We start from the raw sequence: 12,992 nt of genomic DNA on the forward strand, positions 1-12,992 counted from the left end.
AAATATAATGATCAACATGGTTGAGGCGTAACATAGTTGAGGTATGAGTCTAATTGTCTGAGTTGAAATCATTGTGAACAGTAATTGGTCCATAGCGGGTTCATTCTAGGCCTATGTATCCCCAGGCAGTAACACCCACAGAAGAACAGCCCACTCAAACCCATGACTGGATCCACTAGAGGTTGGGATGTGTTATTTAAGAACAACATAAAGCTGGAAAACAGTTTTATTTTCACGAGAGCTTGCATTCACAGATGAAGAAAACATGAAAGAACTAATGACGCCCAAGCAGTGGATATGACAAAACTGAAATCTGCATTTAGTCGATCCATACTAAACCCTCTGCATTCTAAAGTGAGTCTAATGTCACATGAAGGTTAGTAGATTAGCGAGTGTTGAGTAGATTGTCCAGTAGAGAGGTTACACTCAGAGCCAGGAGGGAGAGACTCCCCAGGCCACAGCAGGCAGAGTTGACAGGCATGTTGAGAGAACCATCCAGTCTGAGACAGGAGACAGACCCAGCCACACAACACTCATTGTGGCATTGGTACGAGCTGAAGGGACCACACTTAGTGCTCTGTCTGCAGTCTCTGGCGCATCCAGCACTCCACACCGCCACATATGTATTCCAGGTGACCTGGCTTGAGGCTTTCTTGAGCTGTGGGATGGTGTATAAGTTGTACTTTTCATCATCATTGTGATCATCACCATCAGGAGTAGAAGAATCATCATAATTAACAAAAACAACACTTCATCCCATGAACAGTTTAGATCCAGATGAACTGACATGTTGATAACCAAGCCAATTGAGTTGACGTTGCATCGTAAAGACATTTGTTAGAAGGAATGGGTCTCTTCTTACCTCACAGAAGTCCATACCCTCCTCACACAACTCCTCCATGACCTTCACATGTTTGTAGCATGTTATGCCGATACAGCTAAATATTTTACAAGACCTCATCTGTGAAGGAAAGCAAATTATAATTTATAATGTATGTTGAAAAGTTGACATTTCTGCCGAAATTGCCAGCATTTTGCATTCATTTGCAAGAAATATCTAGTACCTTCTTTCTGGTTGAAGCAGCATTTACAGTCATGCCTCCCATTGTGGATCTTGCAGTAGCTGTAGTGGTAGGCTCTGTGGCGATATTATAGTTCTCAGTTTGGGTCATATCGGAGGCAATGGAGCCTTGGTCATCAAAGTCCTTGCCCCCATCTTGAGTATGGTTTCCATTGGACTGAGATGTTGGTATGACATCACTATACTTCACCATCTCATTCTTGAAAGAATGGGTGACGTTAATATCATCTTCTGTGTCATTTCTCTCAGTCTTGACTGTAGAGATGTTTGTGATGTAATCTTGAGCTCTGGTGTATTCTCCCCCAGTCTGGGATGTAGGGAAGACTTCTTTGTTGCGGTCTGTATTGTAGTAGTCTCTTCCTGGAGGGACAGTGGTGGTGTGAATGGTTTGGCTGTTTTCAGTCTTTGACCTGGTTGTGCATATAGGATACAGTTTGCTGATGGTTGTGGTGGGTTGGGTGGTTTGAGCTTCAGTCATCTTGGGGTCATTTGTGGAAGTTGGGAGTTGGTCTCCCACAGTTTTCTTAATGGTTAGATTCAAAAGCACTAAATGATAATGAATTAATAATCAAATGAGTTATAATCAAAGCTTATTAAATCTCTCAGCTATTAAAACAATCAGGGATAATCAGATAATACAAATCAGAGATGTTGTAATCTTACCAAGAACAAATACAACAGATCTCCTTTGAGGACCGGCAAGACCAAAGACTCCTGCATTGAAATGGTAAAATAAAAATGCTAATCAAGGTCAGCTCTGTCATTTTTGTTGTATACAACCAGCTGATATTTACTGGACTACTGATATTGATTAGGTAAGGTGATGAGGATACCTCTGCAGTCCTGTTTCAAAAACATCCTTAGCTTACTTCCCCCAGCAGCAGATGTGTGGATAATTAACCTGCAAAAGTGTAGCCTGAGTCCCAGTACAAACATAGCCCGTACAAACATGTGCGTTAATTAATGAAGGTTTCAGATTCTCAGTCATGTGACGGCGTGGGCATTGTTATGTTGATGAGAGTAATATTCCATCAATTTAAACACGTTATAAATCCATGTAGTTAGTGTTGACCCTGGGGTCCAGGAGTACTCGTAGAACACACCGTGGTAGCTTTATGATCCCCTCAGGATACACTTAGCCAAGACCAGGAGCCAGAACTTCCATCTCAACGCATCACCTAAGGAAATGATTATCTCCTCTCTCAATGACTTTTAATGGGTGCAGCCTGGAGACTGGTAATGTGGTCATGTGAATTAGTGGTAAACAATTAAACGCTATCATACCCATATCCCTGTTTATATATGACCAGTTATGATGACTGTTGGATGGTGTATATTATAGATAAACAGACCAAATCCAACATTATTTTAGCAATATTCAGACATTTCTTCCCTCAACTGTACTCATATTGGCAAACTGATACTGTAAGTCAATTTGCATGTCATAGCAAGCAAGTCATGCTACATGAAATAACACTATTTAAATCATTAACAGCTCACTCAAATACAGCACAAGTGTCTTGTATAATTCTAAAAAAACTGCTGAGCTAAGAAAGCATCAACATTTTAAGAAATGTATGAATTAGTAAATAAAAGGTGAATTTTCCTTACCGGGCAAACACTGAATCGGTGAGCAAGTGTGAAGATATCTGCAGACTCCCCTCTAGTACACTCCCTTTAAAGGGACTGTCCATCACCTGACAATGGGAGGGTTCTTGGATATACAGAAATGTGTAATCATCCATAAGGAAATGGACAGTGGTTCAGGTGACTCCTTAAACAACTTAAGACATTACAATTGCTTTCTAATAGAACTAACTAACTCAGAAACAACAATGGTGACAAATATTACTCATTTATTATTAGAATCAATGGCTGTTTCATTTCTAAATGGTTGTCAAAGGAAGGAATTAATAAAAACAACATCACAACTTCTAAATGAAAAGTGTAAATGAAAAGGTCAAGGGTCAAACGCCAAATAAAAAAATAATAATTGGGCATCACGTTGCGCTTCAAGGTTTCCAAGTCTTTGTCGGTCTCCTCTCTACAGCAGACCCTGTCTCTTCAGGTCCTCGTAGGTCTTCTTGTTGACCACGTTTCCACTGGAGTCCTCGTACTCCTCCTCTGTATCTGGTTGCCAGCGCTCTGATGCCTTCTGTGACTTCAGCTTTGACCATACTGGGTTAAAAATACACTATTATTATCCAGAACGTGGACTGAATGACCAGTCATTTTTCCTAATTTATTTAACCAGGAAAGACCCTTGCGGTCAGAATCTTTTTGTGAGGGCAATCTGGATGTACAACTACTCCGGAAAATATTTATTGGTCTGGTAACACTTTTTTCTCTAACATGACTATTCTATTCAACCCAAATAACAATACTCATTATTTTCACTTGTCATCTGCCTCAGCCTCTATCAGGGCTGTAACAGAACTACTTACGAGAGACAGCGTCCTCGATCTGGGTAACGTTGGCAAAGTGAGCCGTGTTGGGGATTCCCAGGCAGCGCATGCCATGGGCGTGACGCCACTCCTGAGGGGAGGAGACAACAGGTGACAACATATTATCTAGCAGTAATATTAACTAACCATGGTCAACATGCTCTTATCAGCTGAGAACAGAATTAGTCCATTTCTAAAATCGAATCCTCTACAGTTTCACTTATGCACACATACAAACGAAAGGAGGGCATTGACATAACACTGTAATAACCTAATATGACATTGTAATAACAATACGCAAATAATTATACGAATAATGTTGAACAGAAATCTGAACATACTGCAAAGTGCCTCTGGAAGGCCTTGGGTCCTCTGTACGTGTAGTTTCCACAGATCTCACAGTTATAATTGATGTTCAGGCCATGGAGTTTGTACAGCCAGTATGGAATGGGCTAGAAGAATTCAAAACGAGGTTAGCGTGGTAGCATGCAACCGCTGTACAATGAAGTCTGAATAAATAACACCATTATTAATAAAACAATCATTTGTATTTCATTAGTATTGCAGCGCTTTAACACAGCTAGTACACAGGTCTGATGTCAGGGCCCGACTACAAACCTTTCCATCCCAGCCGAGAGGCAGGTTCTTGGGGTTGTAGATTATCTCGTTGTCCTCATCTTCACTCTCACTCTCACTGAGCTGCTCCTCCTCTTCCTCCTCTCTCTCCTCTCCTGTCCTGGCCTGCTTCCTCTGCACGTTCTCATGGGTCAGCTGCCTCTGCTCCTACAGGGCCATAGACAATCAGATGGAAGTGTTAACAGGTGTTTGTGTGGTTATTGTGAGTAACACACACCTATTGTATGGCCGGGACTAACCATTATATAAAGGCCCTCAGAACTAAAGACATTCATTAAATGTGACTAAAAACATAGGTGCTGGACTAATAAAGAACACTAGTATAGAACAAGAAGGCCTGCACACGGTTAAAGCTCCCAATTCACTACTTTATTGACAACGTTTCGATCAGAAACTAATCTTGGTCAGGTGACAGGATGGAAACGTTGTCAATAAAGCGGTGAATTGGGAGCTTTAACAGTGTGCAGGCCTTCTTCTATAAAGGAGTCATCCTTGGCATCTTTTACTTACCCCCAGGATTTCCACATACTCATAAACCTGAGACTCCAGGAAGGCGACTTCTTTGTTACGCTCTGTGTCTCTGCAGAGAGATTGGAATGGTCAATAACACGACTAGAACATGCTATCAGGTGCAGAAAAACATAAAACATGCAAATGTTTAACTGACAATCACATACTTCTTGGGTCCCTTGGACTTAGGGTTCTTGGCGAACAAGGAGGGATCCAGAGATTCCAGGGATTTTCCTTTGGTGCTAAACAGCCTCTGAGCTCTCTCTTCCAGGGTTCTGTGAGGTCACATACACATTAGCCATATACACCCATTTAGCAACCTTACATCAGTCACCCAGTCCGATATTAGTCATCAGTACACCGTCAATCTATACTCCTAGTCTACGGCTGGAATTTGTTGTTATTACAATATTCCAGTTACTGTTATAATATTCTAATTACATTAAACTTGGAATACTGGAATAACAGTTGTATGTCCATAGACCTCCTCCCAGCCACAGAAGAGCATGCTTATTGCCTTACCCTCCACATTTCAGGCCCAGGGCCATAAGGGCAGACTTCAACCTGTCCAGACCCAAGGAAGCCAACTCCTCCCAAGAGGAGAAAGCAGAAAGGTCTAGATGAGCTCCGGCGTGTGTCAGAGCACTGCTCGTCTCTTTCTATAACAGAGAAAGAGAATAAAAATGTGAAACTCCCATATAGACCATCACTATAGTAGTCTTCTTCCCCATCTTGGACACTCACTGGCCAGCCAGGGAAGGTCCCCATCTCCCACTTCTTCTCAAACTCTCCCAGGATCTTGCCGTAGAGATCATTCTGGTCCAGCAGAGGTTTGACTCTCTCTGTGTAGTCCTGAAGGTACTCCAGTAGCATCTCTAAGTACCTGTATAACATCGAACACAGGTGTGAAACAACCTGATGGAAAAACATGCGGAGGAGACCTACAAACAGATGAATATAAGGTACTACAATTCTCTAGGAATGCATTTAGTGCATTTACAGTACAATCACAAAGAAAAGGTCTGTACAATAAAGCAAATTGTTAAATATGCTTACTTTTTGTATTCAGCATTCTTTCTGTCCTTGGAGACATCAAACAGCTGGTCAAATGAGGAAAGGTAGCTGATGTACTCCAGTTTCTGAAACAGAGGGCAGAAGGTTAGGCTTTAGTATAGTTTGACATTAGACTAGGATGAACAGTATTTAGAGTAGAGAGTGGACATCTTACCTCTGCCCCTTTCAGGTTGATGAACTTCCGATAGCAGTCATGAAGATCCAGGTAGCGTCCGTACGCCTCCTCATCACTGAACTCCACCATGTCTGGGGAAAGACCACATAAATCATTACATTAACACCTACACAGTGTTAGACAATGACTCCACCACCATACTGTAGAAAACTCACTCTGTGTTTCTTCAGTTGGGTTCTCTCTAGCCTTGACCAGCTCATCAAACTCCACAGACATGGGCACACAGATCTGAAACAGCAACATACAGACTTAGCCAGAGCAGCAGAAATGCTAAACTCTGATGAAGTTTGGTTGACCTAAACTTCAGTTCAAGATTTGGTTTCAGACATTTATTGTGGAACATGCAATAACACAAATTACCCCCCCCCCCCCCCCTTCGTGCACCTGGACTGTAGAATGACATATAGAATCCCGAGACATATTGAATGATACAATAGTTATTTAAAAGGGCAATGTGCGATTGGTGTATCTATGTGTGGACTTTCAAATGAATTACATAAACCCATTGATTGATTCTGGAAGAATAACTTATAAATGTTGCATGTGCTTAGTTCCAACTGTCATACCCCACCAGAATTCAAAATATAAGTTTGTTTTACTCTATTTTTTTATAAACAACATATTTGTAAACAAACACTAGTGTATAGCCTTAACACATCTCAAACTATACTTTGATATCATGGATGGCCAGTCCTAGCTCTGTCTATGAATTTGAGTGGTTACATTTCTCCTGCCCCATCCCTCAGCATTTTACCAAAACAGTGGCGGGGTAAAGTGTAATTGTTTTAACTTCAGATTGCCCCTTTAAAAACGTATCGCTGTGTCTGAAACTACTTAGGGTTTTTGAGAAGATATACACCGAGTGAACAAAACATTAAAAACACCTACCCCCCCTACAAAGTGTACAAAACATGAATCCCCCCAAGGTGTCAAAAGCGTTCCACAGGGATGCTGGCGCATGTTGACGACGATGCTTCCCACAGTTGTGTCAAGTTGGCTGGTGGACCATTCTTGATACAAACGGGAAACTGTTACGCGTGAAAAACCCAGCAGCGTTACAGTTTTGACACAAACCAGTGCACCCTGCACCTACTACCATACCCTGTTCAAAGGCACTTATATCTTTTGTTTTGCCCGTTCACCCGCTGAGTGGCACACATACACAAGCCATGTCTCAATGCTTAAAAATCCTTCTTTAACCTGTCTCCTCCCCTTCATCTACACAGACTGAAGGGGATTTAAAAAGTGACATCAATGTATGTCTATGTCATGGAAAGAGCCGGTGTTCTTAATGTTTTGTACCCTCTGTGTACTTCTGGGATGATTTATTCAGTGTACAGCTAGGCCTGACAGGAAGGAGCTGATAAAAAAGATGACCTCATTAGGATGCTTCCTGTGGAACTCCTTGATCTGTTTTAGTCTGTTGTAGAACTCTGCAAACTCATTTGGTCCTGAGATGGCGTTCAGTTCATCCTTCCTCATACTGTGGATAGAGAACGCAAAAATACTATACCTCTGATTTACTCCGCATAACAAGGCTGATCATGCATGAGCGCTTGAAACACAAACACATTACATACACACTTACCCATCTTTGTCTTCATATGCTTCCCTGACAGTTGAACTCACGTCCATGTATCTCTGAAAGGATGGCGTAGCTAGTTATCAAAAAAATACTGTCACATCATGCATGTCCTTGACAAGTAGGCTATTAGCCACAAGACAAGACAAGTGAATATGAAAATACAGATCCAACTTGTTATTTACTGTTGTGATGTTTCAATATCACATAGAATACTCACATCCAACATTGCTCTTGTTCGATGGTCTGAGTTTATTTGTTCGCGTAACTGTTTGAGAAGAAAAATCCATAAATATTAACTAAGGTTAGATGGCAAAACCAGAAACTGGACCAGTTAAACGCTAGCTAAAAAGCTAGCCTTATATCTAATTCAGCTAACGTTAACTGAATACAATACCTGTCAGAAATTGTAGCTGGTAAGTTAGCCACAAATAAACAAAATCATAACACACAAGCTACTATTCACAAAAATAACGTTAGCTTATCTGATTTTGTTTAATGCTTTAATCAATGAACGTCTTCATTAACATTAAATAGCATTCGCGTTGATGCAACACATACCGTGGTTTTCTTATGCATCATTTCCTTAGTTTTGGCATCCAACAGCCTTTCCTTCTCCTCATGGTAGCGACGTTGTTGTTCTAAAATCGTCTCCATTGTTATTTTCTGACCAACAAATTACAGAAATAAGAAGGACTTGAACAATGAATGCCGTGAAACTTCAGTTACGTTTATATTCAATGGCGCATGTTGGGACTGAGAGGAACTAGTTCCACAGCAGGGTTGCCAGGTCAAGCTTTAATTTCTATCCCAATTCTTCTTCGATGAGATTTAACAGCGGTTGGCATCCAATAAATGTTGCATTACCGCCATCTACTAGACTGGAGTACAACTCCATAATACTTTGCTTGGATAAATAACAAAATAGATGTTTTAAATACCCTCCAATCTAACACTACACTAACAAAAAAATAACATCACCCTACTCAACTATTTAAATCTATTTAGTCCTACGTCAGGCCAACAACCTGAAAGGATGGGACATCACCACTTTTCACACCCTGTAACTCTTCTGATATCAAGTCTCACACACCCAAATACTAGAGGTTGACCAATTAATCGGAATGGCCGATTAATTAGGGCCGATTTCAAGTTTTCATAACAATCGGTAATCTGCATTTTTGGACACTGATTATGGCCGATTACATTGCACTCCACGAGGAGACTGCGTGGCAGGCTGACTACCTCTTATGCGAGTGCAGCAAGGAGCTAGCTAGCATGAAACTTATCTTATAAAAAATAATCAATCTTAACATAATCACTAGTAAACTACACATGGTTGATGATATTACTAGTTTATCTAGCTTGTCCTGCGTTGCATATAATCGATGCGGTGCCTGTTAATTTATCATTGAATCATAGCCTACTTCGCCAAACGGGTGATTTAACAAGCGCATTCGCGAAATAAGCACTGTCGTCGCACCAATGTGTACCTAACCATAAACATCAACGCCTTTCTTAAAATCAATACACAAGTATATATTTTTAAACCTGCATAATTTAGTTAATATTGCCTGCTAACATGAATTTCTTTTAACTAGGGAAATTGTGTCACTTCTCTTGCGTTCATTACACGCAGTCAGGGTATATGCAAGAGTTTGGGCCACCTGGCTCGTTGCAAACTAATTTGCCAGAATTTTACATAAATATGACATAACATTGAAGGTTGTGTAATGTAACACCAATATTTAGTCTTATTGATGTCACCCGTTAGATAAAATACGCAACGGTTCCGTATTTCACTGAAATAATAAAAGTTTTGTTTTCGAAATTATAGTTTCCGGATTTGAACATATTAATGACCTAAGGCTCGTATTTCTGTGTGTTATTATATTATAATTAAGTCTAATGATTTGATAGAGCAGTCTGACTGAGCGGTGGTAGGCAGCAGCAGGCTTGTATGCACTCATTCAAACAGCACTTTACTGCGTTTGCCAGCAGCTCTTCGCTCTGCTTCAAGCATTGTGCTGTTTTTGACTTCAAGCCTATCAACTCCCGAGATTAGGCTGGCAATACTAAAGTACCTATTAGAACATCCAATAGTCAAAGGTATATGAAATACACATGGTATAGAGAAATAGTCCTATAATAACCTCAACCAAAAACTTCTTACCTGGGAATATTGAAGACTCATGTTAAAAGGAACCACCAGCTTTCATATGTTCTCATGTTCTGAGCAAAGAACTTAAACGTTAGCTTTTTTACATGGCACATATTGCACTTTTACTTTCTTCTCCAACACGTTGTTTTGGATTATTTAAACCGAATTGAACATGTTTCATTATTTATTTGAGACTAAATTGATTTTATTGATGTATTATATTAAGTTAAAATAAGTGTTCATTCAGTATTGTTGTAAATGTCATTATTACAAATATATATATAAAAATCGTCCGATTAATCGGTATCTGCTTTTTTTTGGTCCTCCAATAATCGGTATCAGCGTTGAAAAATCATAATCGGTCGACCTTTACCAAATACCTCTCTGCAGCCACAACCTCACATTTCTGCTACTTATGTTCCATACCTGCAGTAAGTACAGTTGATAACCATTGCTATAAATACTAAAAATCCAATTTTACTGAAACATACAGTACCAGTCAAAAGTTTGGACACATCTACTCATTCCAGGGTTTTTCTTTATTTTTACTATTTTCTACATTGTAGAATAATAGTGAAGACGTCAAAACTATGAAATAACACATATGGAATCATGTAGTAACCAAAAAAGTGTTAAACAAATCAAAATATATTTTATATTTCAGATTCTTCAAAGTAGCCAACCTTTGCCTAATCTTGTTCTTGCCTTCTCAAGGGACGCCATTTAACCAGCTGTCACAATCTCCATACAATCAGCACAAGACCTCCGCTTTCTACCCCAATGACCACTCAAAACCTGCCCATTTTTTTTCCACAGCAAGAGAGGAGTTGCCATGTCTAAACAAGTATTTTTCCATAACATTATCGAACCAATTAAGAAGGAATATCATAGAAACTTGTAATGACATTAGAAGCAAAAATCGTGTTTCCTCAAAATAATAATTATTGCAAGCTATGACATGACGTAATAAAGGAATTGAATATGTGACAAGAGAAAATATCATTTGTCCTTATTAAACTCGCCAGATAATTTTCCATCAATGGATGTCGATTTAACTCGCTTGACTGCTATGAATAAACAATAAAGGCAGAAGGAGGTATGGTATATGGCCAATATATGACGGCTAAGAGCTGTTCTTAAGTAAGACGCAACGCAAAGTGCCTGAATACAGCAGTTGGCTGTGGTACATTGGCTATTTACCACAAACCCCCAGGGTGCCTTATTGCTATTATAAACTGGTTACCAACGTAATTACTACAGTAAAAAGTGATGTTTTGTCATAACCGTGGTATATTTTTTATTTAACTAGGAAAGTCAGTAAAGAACAAATTCTTATTTTCAATGACAGCCTAGGAACAGTGGGTTGCAAGATTGAACAGCTAATCAAATGGCTACCCAGACAATTTACCCTGAACAAGGCAGTTCAGGGTAAATTGTCTGGGTAGCCATTTGATTAGCTGTTCAGAAGTCTTATGGCTTAGGGGTAGAAGCTGTTTAGAAGCCTCTTGGACATAGACTTGGCGCTCCGGTACCGCTTGCCGTGCGGTAGCAGAGAGAACAGTCTATGACTAGGGTGGCTGGAGTCTTGGACAATTTTTAGGAACTTTCTCTGACACCGCCTGGTATAGAGGTCCTGCATGGCAGGAAGCTTGGCCCCGGTGATTTACTGGGCCGTACGCACCACCCTCTGTAGTGCCTTGCGGTCGGAGGCCAAGCAGTTGCCATACCAGGCAGTGATGCAACCCGTCAGGATGCTTTGAGGATCTGAGGACCCATGCCAAATCTTTTCAGTCTCCTGCGGGGGAATAGGTTTTGTCGTGCCCTCATCACGACTGTCTTGCTGTGCTTGGATCATGTTGGACCAAATAAATAAACCCTTATATCCGACTGCAGAGTTGGAGTGATGTAAGTTTGACAGAAGATCTCGCAATCTCTGAGCAAGAAACACTTGGATGAACATAAAACACTATTTTTAATTGTGTTGTTATTATGTGCCAGATGTTAAGGCTACAAAGGTTATAAATGGCCCATTTGCGAGATTGACTTGTCATTTCAATAGACTAGAGGTCGACCGATTAATCGGAATGGCCGATTAATTAGGGCCGATTTCAAGTTTTCATAACAATCGGAAATCGGTATTTTGGGCGCCGATTTGCCGTTTTTAAAATGTTTATATACCTTTATTAAACTAGGCAAGTCAGTTAAGAACACATTCTTATTTTCAATGACGGCCTAGGAACGGTGGGTTAACTGCCTTGTTCAGGGGCAGAAAGACAGATTTTCACATTGTCAGCTTGAAGGATTCAATCTTGCAACCTTACAGTTAACTAGTCCAATGCGATAACGACCTGCCTCTCTCGTTGCACTCCACAAGGAGACTGCCTGTTACGCGAATGCAGTAAGCCAAGGTAAGTTGCTAGCTAGCATTAAATTTAGCTCATAAAAAACAATCAATCATAATCACTAGTAAACTACACATGGTTTATGATATTACTAGATATTATCTAGTGTGTCCTGCGTTGCATATAATCTGACTGAGCATACAAGCATCTAAGTATCTGACTGAGCGGTGGTAGGCAGAAGCAGGCGCGTAAACATTCATTCACATTCAAACAGCACTTTCGTGCGTTTTTCCAGCAGCTCTTCGTTGTGCATCAAGCATTGCGCTGTTTATGACTTCAAGCCTATCAACTCCTGAGATGAGGCTCGTGTAACCGAAGTGAAATGGCTAGCTAGTTAGCACGTGCTAATTGTCGTTGTGTTGCTGGTTCGAGCCCAGGGAGGAGCGAGGTGAGGGACAGAAGCTATACTGTTACACTGGCAATACTAAAGTGCCTATAAGAACATCCAATAGTCAAAGGTTAATGAAATACAAATGGTATAGAGGGAAATAGTCTTATAATTCCTATAATAACTACAACCTAAAACTTCTTACCTGGGAATATTGAAGACTCATGTTAAAAGGAACCACCAGCTTTCATATGTTCTGAGCAAGGAACTGAAACGTTAGCTTTCTTACATAGCACATATTGCACTTTTACTTTCTTCTCCAACACTTTGTTTTTGCATTATTTAAACCAAATTGAACGTTTCATTATTTACTTGAGGCTAAATTGATTTTATTTATGTATTATATTAAGTTCAAATAAGTGTTCATTCAGTATTGTTGTAATTGTCATTATTACAAATAAATAAATACAATTCGGCTGATTAATCTGTATCGTTTTTTTTGGTCCTCCAATAATCAGTATCGGCGTTGAAAAATCATAATCGGTCGACCTCTACAATAGACATAGGCCACAGTCTAAAATCTGGGTTTATGATTCTAA

At 40.0% G+C, this 12,992-nt stretch overlaps 2 protein-coding genes across 3 annotated transcripts; both read right to left on the reverse strand.

Moving 5' to 3' along the window:
* Positions 1–158: 158 nt before the first annotated feature.
* Positions 159–2,821, reverse strand: LOC110496422. 2 transcript variants are annotated; one of them, XM_021572309.2, is made up of 5 exons: positions 1,915–2,821; positions 1,745–1,795; positions 1,065–1,627; positions 863–961; positions 159–658 (listed from the first exon to the last, which is right to left on the reverse strand). In XM_021572309.2, the coding sequence occupies exons 1-5, from the start codon at positions 2,030–2,032 to the stop codon at positions 386–388; spliced, it is 1,104 nt and encodes a 367-aa protein (XP_021427984.2). In that variant the 5' UTR covers positions 2,033–2,821; the 3' UTR covers positions 159–385. The 2 variants fall into 2 exon arrangements, with proteins under 2 accessions (XP_021427984.2, XP_036808886.1); XM_036952991.1 differs by having other exon boundaries at positions 1,745–2,821.
* Positions 2,822–2,917: 96 nt separating this feature from the next.
* On the reverse strand, positions 2,918–8,416 carry LOC110496421 (splicing factor 3A subunit 3). Its single transcript, XM_021572308.2, has 15 exons — positions 8,064–8,416; positions 7,723–7,770; positions 7,509–7,561; positions 7,298–7,403; positions 6,076–6,148; positions 5,900–5,991; positions 5,728–5,810; positions 5,416–5,554; positions 5,194–5,330; positions 4,839–4,946; positions 4,672–4,741; positions 4,144–4,308; positions 3,867–3,977; positions 3,526–3,616; positions 2,918–3,259 (listed from the first exon to the last, which is right to left on the reverse strand). Exons 1-15 carry the CDS (start codon positions 8,157–8,159, stop codon positions 3,126–3,128), a joined length of 1,506 nt encoding a protein of 501 aa, XP_021427983.1. The 5' UTR covers positions 8,160–8,416; the 3' UTR covers positions 2,918–3,125.
* Between the last annotated feature and the right edge of the window lie 4,576 nt (positions 8,417–12,992).

This window comes from Oncorhynchus mykiss, chromosome 18 (genome assembly GCF_013265735.2).
Source record: "Oncorhynchus mykiss isolate Arlee chromosome 18, USDA_OmykA_1.1, whole genome shotgun sequence".
NCBI lineage: Eukaryota > Metazoa > Chordata > Actinopteri > Salmoniformes > Salmonidae > Oncorhynchus > Oncorhynchus mykiss.